We start from the raw sequence: 14,695 nt of genomic DNA, 5'->3' as shown, positions 1-14,695 counted from the left end.
CTCATCTCTGCGAGATCATCCTGACCTCACTGCACCCCGAGACCCTTACTCCCATCGTAGCCTTCTGAAAGTGGTCTGCTAACGGTCAGTTGCAGTCTAACGGTCTTACTGAGACTCTCCTTTACTCCAGTTGCACCACTTAAGGTGGACCAATGACCAATGAGACCAATGAGCCAATCTGCCAACTTCAGCCTCACCCTGCTTAATCACTGAGCTCACCAATCACAGCCAAATCAGCACAGCTTCTCTGTTCTTTCTGTTTTTGTTTTCCTCTTTTTTGAACCTAATACTAGGCTGTTTGTGTCTTTTTGTACAAAATTCTAGGCATTTTTTCAGATTTTCCTCCCTTTTTAATAAACAATATTAGGCATTTTCTCCTTTTTGTACACAATATTAGGCTATTTTTATTGTTATTTAGCTGAAAGAAAAGAACTCAAGTGCTGTTCTGACTGATCACCTGAGCTGATGATTGTGTGTTTATCTTTGTTTGAACGAGGGCCACTGGAGATGATTTCTTCACCAAAAAAGTGCTGAGTTGTGTTTACTTTCCTCAAATGTGCACAGATGCGCTGCATCAACCCTGCTGTTAACTACAGGGAGCAAACTGAGAACACAGTGGAGCTGATGTGGTGCACTGGGGTTAAATAATTAAAGGTAAACCAGCACTGATTCTAACCCTGAACCTGGACCTTTAACAAGACTTAAACTCTTCCACCGAACGTGAATTTAAACCCCAGCGCTCCTAGTCCGAAGTCCTAGTCCTAACCTCACTGTAAAGAATAATCTCTGCATGTGAATTCATGTTAAAACACAACACTGAGCCAGTTTTCTGTACCATTCCTTTAACATTAAGGCCTTTTATCAAGTGTACAAGCGACTTTATTCACATTCACGACTGATTATGATGCTAAATCCTAAACTGCATCCCACAAAAGTCTCAAACAAACGGAATAAAAACGAATTCTGTCCTATAATCTGTCCCGTAGATGCCGAGCCGAGGTCTGCAGGCAGTTTCTGCTCCCGTTGTTGCAAATTTGTTGCAAAGGATAAATGGTTCTTCAAGGTTCCTTTGGTAAAGAAAATGGTTCTATATAGAACCGTGAACACACAAAGAACCCTTTGCGTGATAGTATGCGTGAACCATAGTCAAATGGTTCTTTAGATTGACAGAGAATGTGTCACATATGTTTATATGAAGCACCAAAAAAGCAGTTCTGCTATTGCTGCGAGGTCAAGCTTGTATACAATCAAAGAACCCTTTTGATGCTAGAACCACCTACAACACATTCTCCATCAATCTGAAGAACCATTTCACCATGCAAAGGGTTCTCTGAGTGTTAATGGTTGTATTCTGAACCATTCTCTGCACTTAACCCTTGAAGAACCCTTGAAGAACCTTTGTTGCGAGGTTATATCAGGACTCAGCATAAGCTAAACAGCTAATAATCATAAACATTAATGGTATACGGCAGCATAATAATAAATGGTCTTAATGGTGTTGTAAGGTTATATTTTTATTAGTGCAAACTGCACTGCATGGTTTTTTTTTCAAATAAATTATTGTTTTCTTTTTCAATTTGTGGTATTTTAACACATTAAGTAAGAAATTTCCACTTTTCTTAGCAAGAAACATCAAAATTGATGGAATTGTAACTCGTTTGCGCTGTTAATGAAAGCAGAGTGTCCCCAAACTTTTACCAGGCAGGTCTGCGTCTCTATATTGTTCATGTTTATTAATAAAACCTCCAAACTCACCTTTCTGGACACCGGAATAGGCAGCGAGCAGCGTCTTCATGTTTCAGGCACGGTGTGAATGTATAAGACTTAAAAGACGCGTAACAGCACTGGGTCAGCTCCACAGCCACAGCAGCAGCAGCATCCCTCAGCCGGCAGCTCTATAAGCTTTGGGAGGAGCCAAAAGGTGCCGGGGAAAAACGTCCCTGTGGAAAACCAAAGAAATAAGAATTTCTATAACGCACGAGACTGAAAAGCAGTTTATCCGCCCGACCGTGTAAAGCGGCCTGTATAATCTAATCTCCTCGGCCGCCTGCTCAGACTCTCTGGCTGTTTGCTCTTTTGACTTGGCCTTTATAAAGCAGACAGTGCGAACCCTGCATAGCCAATCAGGCTAAAGGCACCTCTTCCCCTCCCACAGTGCCTGTAGCTGCATGTATACAGCAGCCATGCCTGCAAACAGGCCACAGAGAGGCTATAATACAATAAATCTCCCACTGACCTCGGCCGGCCTTCACCAACCCTGTGTAAACTTAGGCTTAGAGCCCAGAGAACAAATAACCAAGTGATGAGCTGAATTAAAACTGAGCTGATAGATTTGATCTGTTGTTACTAGGAGGTATCAACCTGAAGCCAACACTCTAATTCTAATCCTAATCTCTATCCCTGACCTAATCCTAAAGCTTAACCAAAAGTCTCTATTCAATTAAACTTAACCTTCCCTTCAACCTGAAGCCAACACTCTAATCCTAATCCTAATCTCTATCCCTAACCTAATCCTAAACCTTAACCAAAAGTCTCTATTCAATTAAACTTAACCTTCCCTTCAACCTGAAGCCAACACTCTAATCCTAATCCTAATCTCTATCCCTGACCTAATCCTAAAGCTTAACCAAAAGTCTCTATTCAATTAAACTTAACCTTCCCTTCAACCTGAACCCAACACTCTAATCCTAATCCTAATCTCTATCCCTAACCTAATCCTAAAGCTTAACCAAAAGTCTCTATTCAATTAAACTTAACCTTCCCTTCAACCTGAAGCCAACACTCTAATCCTAATCCTAATCTCTATCCCTAACCTAATCCTAAACCTTAACCAAAAGTCTCTGTTCAATTAAACTTAACCTTCCCTTCAACCTGAACCCAACACTCTAATCCTAATCCTAATCTCTATCCCTAACCTAATCCTAAAGCTTAACCAAAAGTCTCTATTCAATTAAACTTAACCTTCCCTTCAACCTGAACCCAACACTCTAATCCTAATCCTAATCTCTATCCCTAACCTAATCCTAAAGCTTAACCAAAAGTCTCTGTTCAATTAAACTTAACCTTCCATTCAACCTGAAGCCAACACTCTAATCCTAATCCTAATCTCTATCCCTAACCTAATCCCAAACCTTAACCAAAAGTCTCTATTCAATTAAACTTAACCTTCCATTCAACCTGAAGCCAACACTCTAATCCTAATCCTAATCTCTATCCCTAACCTAATCCCAAACCTTAACCAAAAGTCTCTATTCAGTTAAACTTAACCTTCCCTTCAACCTGAACCCAACACTCTAATCCTAATCCTAATCTTTATTCTTAACCTTATCCTAAATTTTTACAAAAAGTCTCTATTCAATTAAACTTAACCTTCCCTTCAACCTGAAGCCAACACTCTAATCCTAATCCTAATCTCTAATCCCTAACCTAATCCTAAACCTTAACCAAAAGTCTCTGTTCAATTAAACTTAACCTTCCCTTCAACCTGAACCCAACACTCTAATCCTAATCCTAATCTCTATCCCTAACCTAATCCTAAACCTTAACCAAAAGTCTCTGTTCAATTAAACTTAACCTTCCCTTCAACCTGAACCCAACACTCTAATCCTAATCCTAATCTCTATCCCTAACCTAATCCTAAACTTTAACCAAAAAAAAACACTAAATCCGACACTAATCTTAAAAAACACTGACCCAATACCTAAACTTAAATCCTAGACCTAATTCTCTTCCCAAATTTAACCCTAAACTCAACCCAAAACATAAATCTTAACCAAAATCTAAACTTAAACCCAAATTCGAACTCTCATTCCAATATGTCCTATGAGTTTAAAGCCAGTTTTTATTCAACTTAAACTTGGAACTAAGTTGTAAATAAATCTGAAACTGAAACTTTGCTTGTGTGTAAAAAGTGATTTCAGAGCCACTCGGTTCTCCCTGATGGAAACTGTTTACCTTCAGTGTTTTGTGCTTCTGATCATTTTAATAGACGTCAGCGTCACTAATTAATGACCTTCTATTAAAAGACTGGTTTACCAAGAGAGACGCTGGAGGACTTTCACCTGAAATGAGTTCATGAAGCCAGTCTGGTTATAAAAATGATAACAGGACATCAGAGCCAGAATTACTCTTTTAGTACTTTTACTTTATACTTAAGTACATTTGAAGGGAAATACTTTAGTACTTTTACTCCAGTGGAGGTCTAAAGGGAGGAACTTCTACTTTTACTGGAGGAATATTTTACCCTGGGGGTCTCGACTTTAACTCCGTCCAGCACTGCTGAGTTCAGAGTCAGATGTCAGCTGTGTGTTAGCTTGGCAGGATCCTGCAGCATCCCATCATGCTCTTCTCTCGGAGTGGCGTCCGTGCCAAGGCTGCCTGGCGTCTTCTCAGCTGGCAGTGAACGCCATCGCCTTCTGGCCCAGTCCGTCTAGACGGATCAGGAAACACAGCAGAAGAATGTTTTATGATAAAATCAGTTGAAATCTTTTAATCCAGTCCATAGTTTTACTTCAGCACACCTGACTGAGCTGCTGGAACCTTTACCTGCTGCACACAGTTAGTCTAGAACCATTAAAGAACCCATATGATGGGAATCATGTAGCATGTAAAAACTGTTGAGGACAACTAATTTACATACACCCCCCTATTCAGCCTACATCTGGTTAGCCCCACCCACCCACGCTGAAGTTTCAGCCTGGACTGCTTTCTGAATGACAATGCAAAGTAGCCAATCAGAGCAGAGCTCATTTACATATATGAATCTTAAAGGAAGAATCAGTTTAACCCCTTAAAGTCTCAGGCTTATTACATACTAAGGCTTATTACTCAGCGTCTTCAGGGACTTCAGGGCAAACTGGCTGAGCTGACCTTGAGTTATAGTGGTGTGCTATAAGGCTGTGGGCCTGCTGGTCGGCCCAGGACGTTTACAGGGTTTGACCGGTTATGAATTATGACATAATGTAATAATAATAGTAATAAAACTAAAATGATCATAAGAAATGATTACAAAGCCCATCCTGAACACCACAAATGCTGGACAACAGGATAAAAAACGTTTATAATTCAACTTTAATGCCCTCCAATCTTTAGCAGCATCATCATTCTGGGCAAATCTCCATCCATCCATCCATCCATTATCTTCCGCTTCTCCAGGCTCGCGGGGGCAGCATCCTAAGCAATGAGGCCCAGACCTCCCTTTACTCAGCCACTTCCACTAGCTCCCCGGGGGGATTCCGAGGCGCTCCCAGGCCAGCTGGGCGATATAGTCACGCCAGCGTGTCCTGGGTCTTCCCCGGGGTCTCCTCCCAGGTGGACTCGCCTGTGACACCTCCCGAGGGAGGCGTCCAGGAGGCATCCTAACCAGATGCCCGAACCACCTCAGCTGGCTCCTCTCGACGTGGAGAAGCAGCGGCTCTACTCCGAGTCCCTCCCGGATGACCAAACTTCTCACCCTATCTCTAAGGGAGAGTTCTGGGCGAATCTGAAATATCTTAAAATTGCGTGGTGCTATTGTTTCCCCAGATAGAAGCATATATCAGTCCGCTGGCTTGACCATGTCGGCACCCCACTGACCCCAATCCGCAGCGCCCGGGGAGCAGCTGGGGGTTAGGTGTCTTGCTCAAGGGCACCTCAGTCACGTGCTTTTGTCACTAATGTTGTATTAAAATCATTTCAATGCGAATCTGCAACAGTTTTGATGTCACATTATTGAGCACCTCCCCGTGTCTGCGTGGGTTTCCTCCGGGTTCTCCGGTTTCCTCCCACAGTCTAAAGACATGCAGTCAGGCCAATTGGACTTGCTAAACTGCCCCCAGGTGTGAGTGACTGTCTGTGTCTGTCTGTCTGCCCTGTGATGGACTGGCGACCTGTCCAGGGTGTATCCTGCCTTCCGCCCGAAGACTGCTGGGATAGGCTCCAGCACCCCCCCGCGACCCTGACGGAGAAGCGGCTTAGAAAATGGATGGATGGATGGATGGATGGATGGATTATTGAGCACAGTGGTGTCACTGGAACATGGACCAAGATCTTATTTAACTCATGGTGGCTTCCAGATAAGGTGACGTGGATGTGGGTGATGCCAGCGTTTTATACGGGTTCATAGTCCCAGTGAGTTACAGCCAGCTGAGATGAGGAAATTCAGTCTAGACGTGTTGCTGAAATGCTGCGATTTGTACAGTATCTGCAATCATATCAAAGGTCCAGTTGGCTGAAGTCCATCCCCCATATCCCCCCACCCCCCCAACCCCCCCATTCATTTTGGGCCTTGACCATAATTCATTTAACAGCCCAGTTATTGTTTTGGTTTCACAACTGATCGGGTGGAGGGGTTCCACCCTCGACGTATGCACATACAGAAAAGCTGACAACAAATTTTTGCATCATCGTCGCCATAGCAACAACTACTAGTATTGCAAACCCCAGCTAACATTAGCTGAACAACCCAGATATTAAGCAGATATTGGTCCTGCTGGCTGTTTGCCACTGCTAGTCCACCCTCGGACCACCCAGATGACTGTTCTGCAGAAAAGGTCTTAGTTTTTAAAGTGACACAGACTTTTATTTTGGAAAATAAACCGAGACAAATGTTACAAACAGCTAAGAGAAAAAATAACGTCCAGGCCTGATGTAGTTGAAGATCTTGCTGCTGACTGTGCTGGATTGGTTACAGCTGATTGTAGAACACTTTGAAAGTGTGTGTGTGTGTGTGTGTGTGTGTGTGTGTGTGTGTGTGTGTTGGGGGGGTCTTTTCTGATCTTTTCTTCAGCCTTTTTGTTTTATGTGGACTTATTGGCCATAAATTAACGTCCTAAGCGAGAAAACAAGATTAATAATCATAAAATCAAGAGCCTCACTTACCAGAATGAGCTTTCTTTGGCCTACAGAGAGACTGCAGCATCAGCATCAGTCCCGCCTTAAATGATAACAGCATAGGCTCTACACCTGTTAGCGCAGCTAACTCACCTGTACTTTGTACCTGAGTTTGAAAGTAGTAGCTAATGTTGATCAGCCTTGATATCTGATACCTGCAGAATGCTGAACATGATAATAGCAGTCAGCACAAATCATGTCTCACACGTACAGTTGCAGTTACTGTCACGTTCGCTCTGATTATCATCGTTACTTCTAATCAAACGTGTATTACTGCTTTTATAAAATGGCAATAAATTGCAATATAATACACCAACACACCAACGTTCAATAAACAATTGTATTTATTATTAATGTTTATCAATTCACTGCCTGATGACTGAGACGCTGTTTTATGAGAGTTTAGAGAACTTCAACTCCATTCATGGTGGAGGGAGACATGCAGGGCGCTGTGCGGCAAAATAGTCCCCAAAGAAAACTCAGTATTCCAGATTTTCCACTGTTTTCCATCATCAACATTCCATATAAACTCAGAAGACTCGTGTAGGTTCTCTGGTGGTTCTGGATGGTAAATAAAGTGTCTATATCTGTGTTGTAGTCATGGCGACGCCTGTTCCCATCAGCACCACTGTAAAGACGTCTGAACCGTTTCACTCCAAACCCTCTGAATCCCTCTGATTACACCATAAACACTGAGTTAGCCATAAATTTCCTCTTAAAACTTTTGAAAACATTCATTTTTGACTGGTGCCATATGTTTATGGAATTCTGTGGAGTTCTGCAAATTGCTTTGCACACTTTTGTGTTTTTCTTTGCAGGCTGTTGTCTTACAGTCAGTGTTCGGCTGTAGTCGGGCTGTGAATACACTAAAACATATGGCAGTGTAATGGATGGGAAGTGAGTGGACTTTAATGGACTAAAGATGAAAGATCACACTGTTGTTTTTCTTTACAGCAGGAGTGATGACGATCCTAATGGGCTCAAAGTACACACCAGGCAGGGCACACATCCCCAGGCATGCTCACACACACACACACACACACACACACACAGACAAACATAAACAGACACACACTCTTTCACACACCCCTCCTTCATCTGGAGCTCCTGCAACACCTTCTGTTACTAATGTTTTTGTTCTTTTTAATTCTCACCGTTTTGTGTGGAGTCTGAAGGCTGACCATTGTCCGAGTAATGAGGGCGGCTTGGCGTGCACCTCGGCAGACCTCAATAAAGGCCGTTGAAAAGCACTCTCAATTTAGCCACACTGAGTAATGACTACTGGGCTGAAATGTCCTCTGTCTCTCTGCCAGCACTGCCCATCTGAATATTCTAGACCAGCGTCGCCAAGCCTGCCTCCAAAACCCACTGAGGTTAATCCAGATCAGTACACGTTTCATCATGTTAGTCTACATTATATTTACACTTAATACGTTACTTTTTATTGCATTCTTAAAATAGAGGGTTCTTTAGTAAAGACAATGGTTCTATGTAGAACCATGAACACTCAAAGAACAATTTGCATACTTGAATTGTTCTTTGACTGGTGAAATGGTTCTTCAGACTGATGGAGAATGTGTTGTATATGGTTCTATATAGCACCAAAAAAGTGTTCTGCTATATGGTACAAGCTTGACATCCTAAGAAAAGAAGAACCCTTTTTGTTGCTATGCAGAACCTTTTTCAAAAAGACACAACTGTAGAAACATTTTCAAACAGTTCCACTAACTGGCCACTTTATCGGAAACACCTACCTTGTGCTTCCACTAACTGGCCACTTTATCAGAAACACCTACCTTGTGCTTCCAGTCACTGGCCAAAGGGGTTCTGCTACTGTATACAAGCTTGACATGTTCACAATAGCAGAACCCTTTTTAGTGCTATAAAGAAACCTTTATAACACATTCTCCATCAATCCGAAGAGCCATGTCATCATGTAAAGAACCATTTAAGCATGCAAATAGTTCTGTGAGTGCTCGTGGTTCTATATAGAACCATTTCCTTTACTAAAAAACCCTTGAAGAACCATCTTTTTAAGAGTGTATTATATGCGAGAGCCTTTAATGGAGAATTTGAGAAGCTATGCACAAATTGAGAAAATGCCCTCAGAGCACAGAGGGTTAAATACATAAAGACAAATGTAGTGAATGTGGGAGAACGAGTGCGTTCATTTCCTATCGGTTCAAGCTCGTTGTCTCTTGTTTCCATTGTACATTTGAAAATAGCTCAAAGAGCAACTTTGTGTTAACCGTGGCACGTCTTCTGCGATTGAGCGAAGCTGGGACTGACAGAGACCGTGACGCTTTCCAGTGGAGATAAATGAATAGTTATTCTCCCATGAAGTTCAGGGATACAAGAAACTGAGTTTCAACATGACTTCAATGGTCTTAACAACACACCAGAGAACAAACTGACAAAGTGAGTTAATATGTGAGAACGTTTCCCTCTGATCGCCTTTAAATGTGGAAGTTTAGTGTGTAAATGTGCTGACAGTGTTTCACAGACAGAAGAGTCCGTGTTGATCCACTCAGCACTGACGGCTTCAAACAGCTGAAAACACTGCTGAGCTGGTTTGTCTTTAATGTGAGACCAAATATTCACTATAGGGTTTAAATCTGGACTCTGACCAGCCGGAACCAGCAGTAGCAACCGTTATATTTTGGGCCCATATACACATTATATGGACAAAAGTATTGGGACACCTACACATTGCATCAACAGGTGCTTTTATGACTCCCATTCTAAACCCATAGGCATTAATATGGAGCTGGTCCCCCTTTGCAGCTCTTACAGCTTCCACTCTTCAGACTGTCTGTGGGAATTTGTGTCCATTCAGCCAGAAGAGCATTTGTGAGGTCAGACACTGATGTTGGACGAGAGGGCCTGGATCACAATTTCCGTTCTAGCTCATCCCAAAGGTGTGTGACGGGGTGAGGTCAGGGCTGTGGGGGGATCTGTGAGGTCTGGTTCTTCCACACCAAACTCATCCAGTCAGTCCTGCTTTGGTCACAAGGGTTCAGTCATGCTGGAACAAGAAAGTTTCTTCCCAAAACTGTTCCCACAAAGTTGGAAGCGTAGAATTGTCCAAAATGTCTTGGTTCTGAAGCATTAAGACTCCCTTCCCTGGAACTAAGGGTTCTAGACCAACCCCTGAAAAACAACCCTGTATCATCATCCCTCCTCCACCAAACTTTACAGCTGGCACAGTGCAGCCAGGCAGGCAACGTTCTCCAAACCCAGACTCGTCCATCAGACTGACAGGTAGAGAAGCTGATTCAATACAGTATATGTTTTATGAATTTGTTTCAAATGACTTTTATTTTGTATGCGTGTTAAAGTCACAGGGTTAGGATAGTTTTATACACTGTATCCACTCACTGTCCACTAACTGTCCACTCACTGTCCACTCTATTAGACACTCCTACCTTGTCGGTCCACCTTGTAGGTGTAAAGTCAGAGACGACAGCTCATCTGCTGCTGCACAGTTTGTGCTGGTCATCCTCTCGTCCTTCATCAGTAGTCACAGAACGCTGCCAACAGGACGCTGCCCACAGGACGCTGCCCACAGGACGCTGCTGGCTGGATATTTTTGGTTGGTGGTCTATTCTCAGTCCAGCAGCGACACTGAGGTGTTTAAAAACTCCAGCAGTGCTGCTGTGTCTGATCCACTCAGACCAGCGCAACACACACTAACTCACCACCACCACGTCAGTGTTACTGCAGTGCTGAGAATGACCCACCACACAAACAGTACCTGCTCTGTGAGGGTCCATGGGGGTCCTGACCACTGAAGAACAGGGTAACAGTATCAGAGAAACAGATGGACTACAGTCTGTAACTGTAGAACTACAGAGTGGAACTGAACGGTCAGTGGAGCTGATAGAGTGGACAGTGAGTGTAGAAACAAGGAGGTGGTCAGAATGTTACGTCTGATATGGTTATATATATAGATACACACACACACACACACACACACACATATATATATATATATATATGTACATCATTCATCTTTCTTTGTATTGATGTGTTTCATGCTCTGTCTCTCTTTCTCTCCCTCTCTCTGTGTGTCTGAAGCCAGAGGTCATAACCAGGTTACATGCGTGCGTGGTCAGTACACTGGCCCCTGTCCATCCTCCTGTGTGGAAACTTGATCCCTTTGCCATGTGACAATAGCAGAGGTGTGTTGCAAAACTAAGCATGAGGGCAGTGTGTGAATCTGAGTTCAAGGGTCCAACTGACCCCTTCCATCCTAAGAGCTTTAGGTCAATGAGGATTGCCTCGCTCACAAATTTGTTCCTTCCCTGCTACTGTTGTGACAAGCTTGACAGAACGCCCATTCCCATTAAACCTCATTCAGCCTAACGAGAAACTGTAGAACGGACTCGGTTTATATCACAATACCTACATTTAGAGTCGGTTATTCATTCAGTCTAATGAGAAACTGTAGAACGGACTCGGTTTATATCACAATACCTACATTTAGAGTCGGTTATTCATTCAGTCTAATGAGAAACTGTAGAACAGACTCGGTTTATATCACAATACCTACATTTAGAGTCGGTTATTCATTCAGCCTAACGAGAAACTGTAGAACAGACTCGGTTTATATCACAATACCTACATTTAGAGTCGGTTATTCATTCAGCCTAACGAGAAACTGTAGAACAGACTCGGTTTATATCACAATACCTACATTTAGAGTCGGTTATTCATTCAGCCTAACGAGAAACTGTAGAACGGACTCGGTTTATATCACAATACCTACATTTAGAGTCGGTTATTCATTCAGCCTAACGAGAAACTGTAGAACGGACTCGGTTTATATCACAATACCTACATTTAGAGTCGGTTATTCATTCAGCCTAATGAGAAACTGTAGAACAGACTCGGTTTATATCACAATACCTACATTTAGAGTCGGTTATTCATTCAGTCTAATGAGAAACTGTAGAACGGACTCGGTTTATATCACAATACCTACATTTAGAGTCGGTTATTCATTCAGTCTAATGAGAAACTGTAGAACGGACTCGGTTTATATCACAATACCTACATTTAGAGCCGGTTATTCATTCAGTCTAATGAGAAACTGTAGAACGGACTCGGTTTATATCACAATACCTATATTTAGAGTCGGTTATTCATTCAGCCTAATGAGAAACTGTAGAACAGACTCGGTTTATATCACAATACCTATATTTAGAGTCGGTTATTCATTCAGCCTAATGAGAAACTGTAGAACGGACTCGGTTTATATCACAATACCTACATTTAGAGTCGGTTATTCATTCAGCCTAATGAGAAACTGTAGAACAGACTCGGTTTATATCACAATACCTATATTTAGAGTCGGTTATTCATTCAGCCTAATGAGAAACTGTAGAACGGACTCGGTTTATATCACAAAACCTACATTTAGAGTCGGTTATTCATTCAGTCTAATGAGAAACTGTAGAACGGACTCGGTTTATATCACAATACCTACATTTAGAGTCGGTTATTCATTCAGTCTAATGAGAAACTGTAGAACGGACTCGGTTTATATCACAATACCTACATTTAGAGCTGGTTATTCATTCAGTCTAATGAGAAACTATAGAACAGACTCGGTTTATATCACAATACCTACATTTAGAGCCGGTTATTCATTCAGTCTAATGAGAAACTGTAGAACAGACTCGGTTTATATCACAATACCTACATTTAGAGCCGGTTATTCATTCAGTCTAATGAGAAACTGTAGAACAGACTCGGTTTATATCACAATACCTACATTTAGAGTCGGTTATTCATTCAGTCTAATGAGAAACTGTAGAACAGACTCGGTTTATATCACAATACCTACATTTAGAGTCGGTTCTTCATTCAGCCTAATGAGAAACTGTAGAACGGACTCGGTTTATATCACAATACCTACATTTAGAGCCGGTTATTCATTCAGCCTAATGAGAAACTGTAGAACAGACTCGGTTTATATCACAATACCTACATTTAGAGTCGGTTATTCATTCAGTCTAATGAGAAACTATAGAACAGACTCGGTTTATATCACAATACCTACATTTAGAGTCGGTTATTCATTCAGTCTAATGAGAAACTGTAGAACAGACTCGGTTTATATCACAATACCTACATTTAGAGTCGGTTATTCATTCAGTCTAATGAGAAACTGTAGAACAGACTCGGTTTATATCACAATACCTACATTTAGAGCCGGTTATTCATTCAGTCTAACGAGAAACTGTAGAACGGACTCGGTTTATATCACAATACCTACATTTAGAGCCGGTTATTCATTCAGTCTAACGAGAAACTGTAGAACGGACTCGGTTTATATCACAATACCTACATTTAGAGTCGGTTATTCATTCAGTCTAACGAGAAACTGTAGAACGGACTCGGTTTATATCACAATACCTACATTTAGAGTCGGTTATTCATTCAGTCTAATGAGAAACTGTAGAACGGACTCGGTTTATATCACAATACCTACATTTAGAGCCGGTTATTCATTCAGTCTAATGAGAAACTGTAGAACAGACTCGGTTTATATCACAATACCTACATTTAGAGCCGGTTATTCATTCAGTCTAATGAGAAACTGTAGAACAGACTCGGTTTATATCACAATACCTACATTTAGAGCCGGTTATTCATTCAGCCTAATGAGAAACTGTAGAACAGACTCGGTTTATATCACAATACCTACATTTAGAGTCGGTTATTCATTCAGTCTAATGAGAAACTATAGAACAGACTCGGTTTATATCACAATACCTACATTTAGAGTCGGTTATTCATTCAGTCTAATGAGAAACTGTAGAACAGACTCGGTTTATATCACAATACCTACATTTAGAGTCGGTTATTCATTCAGTCTAATGAGAAACTGTAGAACAGACTCGGTTTATATCACAATACCTACATTTAGAGCCGGTTATTCATTCAGTCTAATGAGAAACTGTAGAACGGACTCGGTTTATATCACAATACCTACATTTAGAGTCGGTTATTCATTCAGTCTAACGAGAAACTGTAGAACGGACTCGGTTTATATCACAATACCTACATTTAGAGTCGGTTATTCATTCAGTCTAATGAGAAACTGTAGAACGGACTCGGTTTATATCACAATACCTACATTTAGAGTCGGTTATTCATTCAGCCTAATGAGAAACTGTAGAACAGACTCGGTTTATATCACAATACCTACATTTAGAGTCGGTTATTCATTCAGTCTAATGAGAAACTGTAGAACGGACTCGGTTTATATCACAATAACAACATTTAGAGTCGGTTATTCATTCAGTCTAATGAGAAACTGTAGAACGGACTCGGTTTATATCACAATACCTACATTTAGAGTCGGTTATTCATTCAGTCTAATGAGAAACTGTAGAACGGACTCGGTTTATATCACAATACCTACATTTAGAGTCGGTTATTCATTCAGTCTAATGAGAAACTGTAGAACGGACTCGGTTTATATCACAATACCTACATTTAGAGTCAGTTATTCATTCAGTCTAACGAGAAACTGTAGAACAGACTCGGTTTATATCACAATACCTACATTTAGAGCCGGTTATTCATTCAGTCTAATGAGAAACTGTAGAACAGACTCGGTTTATATCACAATACCTACATTTAGAGTCGGTTATTCATTCAGTCTAATGAGAAACTGTAGAACGGACTCGGTTTATATCACAATACCTACATTTAGAGTCAGTTATTCATTCAGTCTAATGAGAAACTGTAGAACGGACTCGGTTTATATCACAATACCTACATTTAGAGTCGGTTATTCATTCAGTCTAATGAG

The 14,695-nt window shown here is 41.4% G+C and overlaps 1 protein-coding gene across 1 annotated transcript in view; it reads right to left on the bottom strand.

The window, feature by feature from the left end:
• Positions 1 to 2,052, bottom strand: part of dgat2 (diacylglycerol O-acyltransferase 2) — a 17,817-nt gene extending 15,765 nt beyond the window's left edge. The window contains exon 1 of the mRNA XM_017682524.2: positions 1,756 to 2,052. Within this exon, the coding sequence (XP_017538013.1) occupies positions 1,756 to 1,795 (40 nt within the window). The 5' untranslated portion in view covers positions 1,796 to 2,052. The remainder of the gene's footprint in view (positions 1 to 1,755) is intronic.
• Between the last annotated feature and the right edge of the window lie 12,643 nt (positions 2,053 to 14,695).

Source organism: Pygocentrus nattereri, chromosome 18 (genome assembly GCF_015220715.1).
Source record: "Pygocentrus nattereri isolate fPygNat1 chromosome 18, fPygNat1.pri, whole genome shotgun sequence".
NCBI lineage: Eukaryota > Metazoa > Chordata > Actinopteri > Characiformes > Serrasalmidae > Pygocentrus > Pygocentrus nattereri.
Note: the sequence above shows the minus strand (reverse complement) of the source record. Positions and strands in the feature narration are given on the sequence as shown.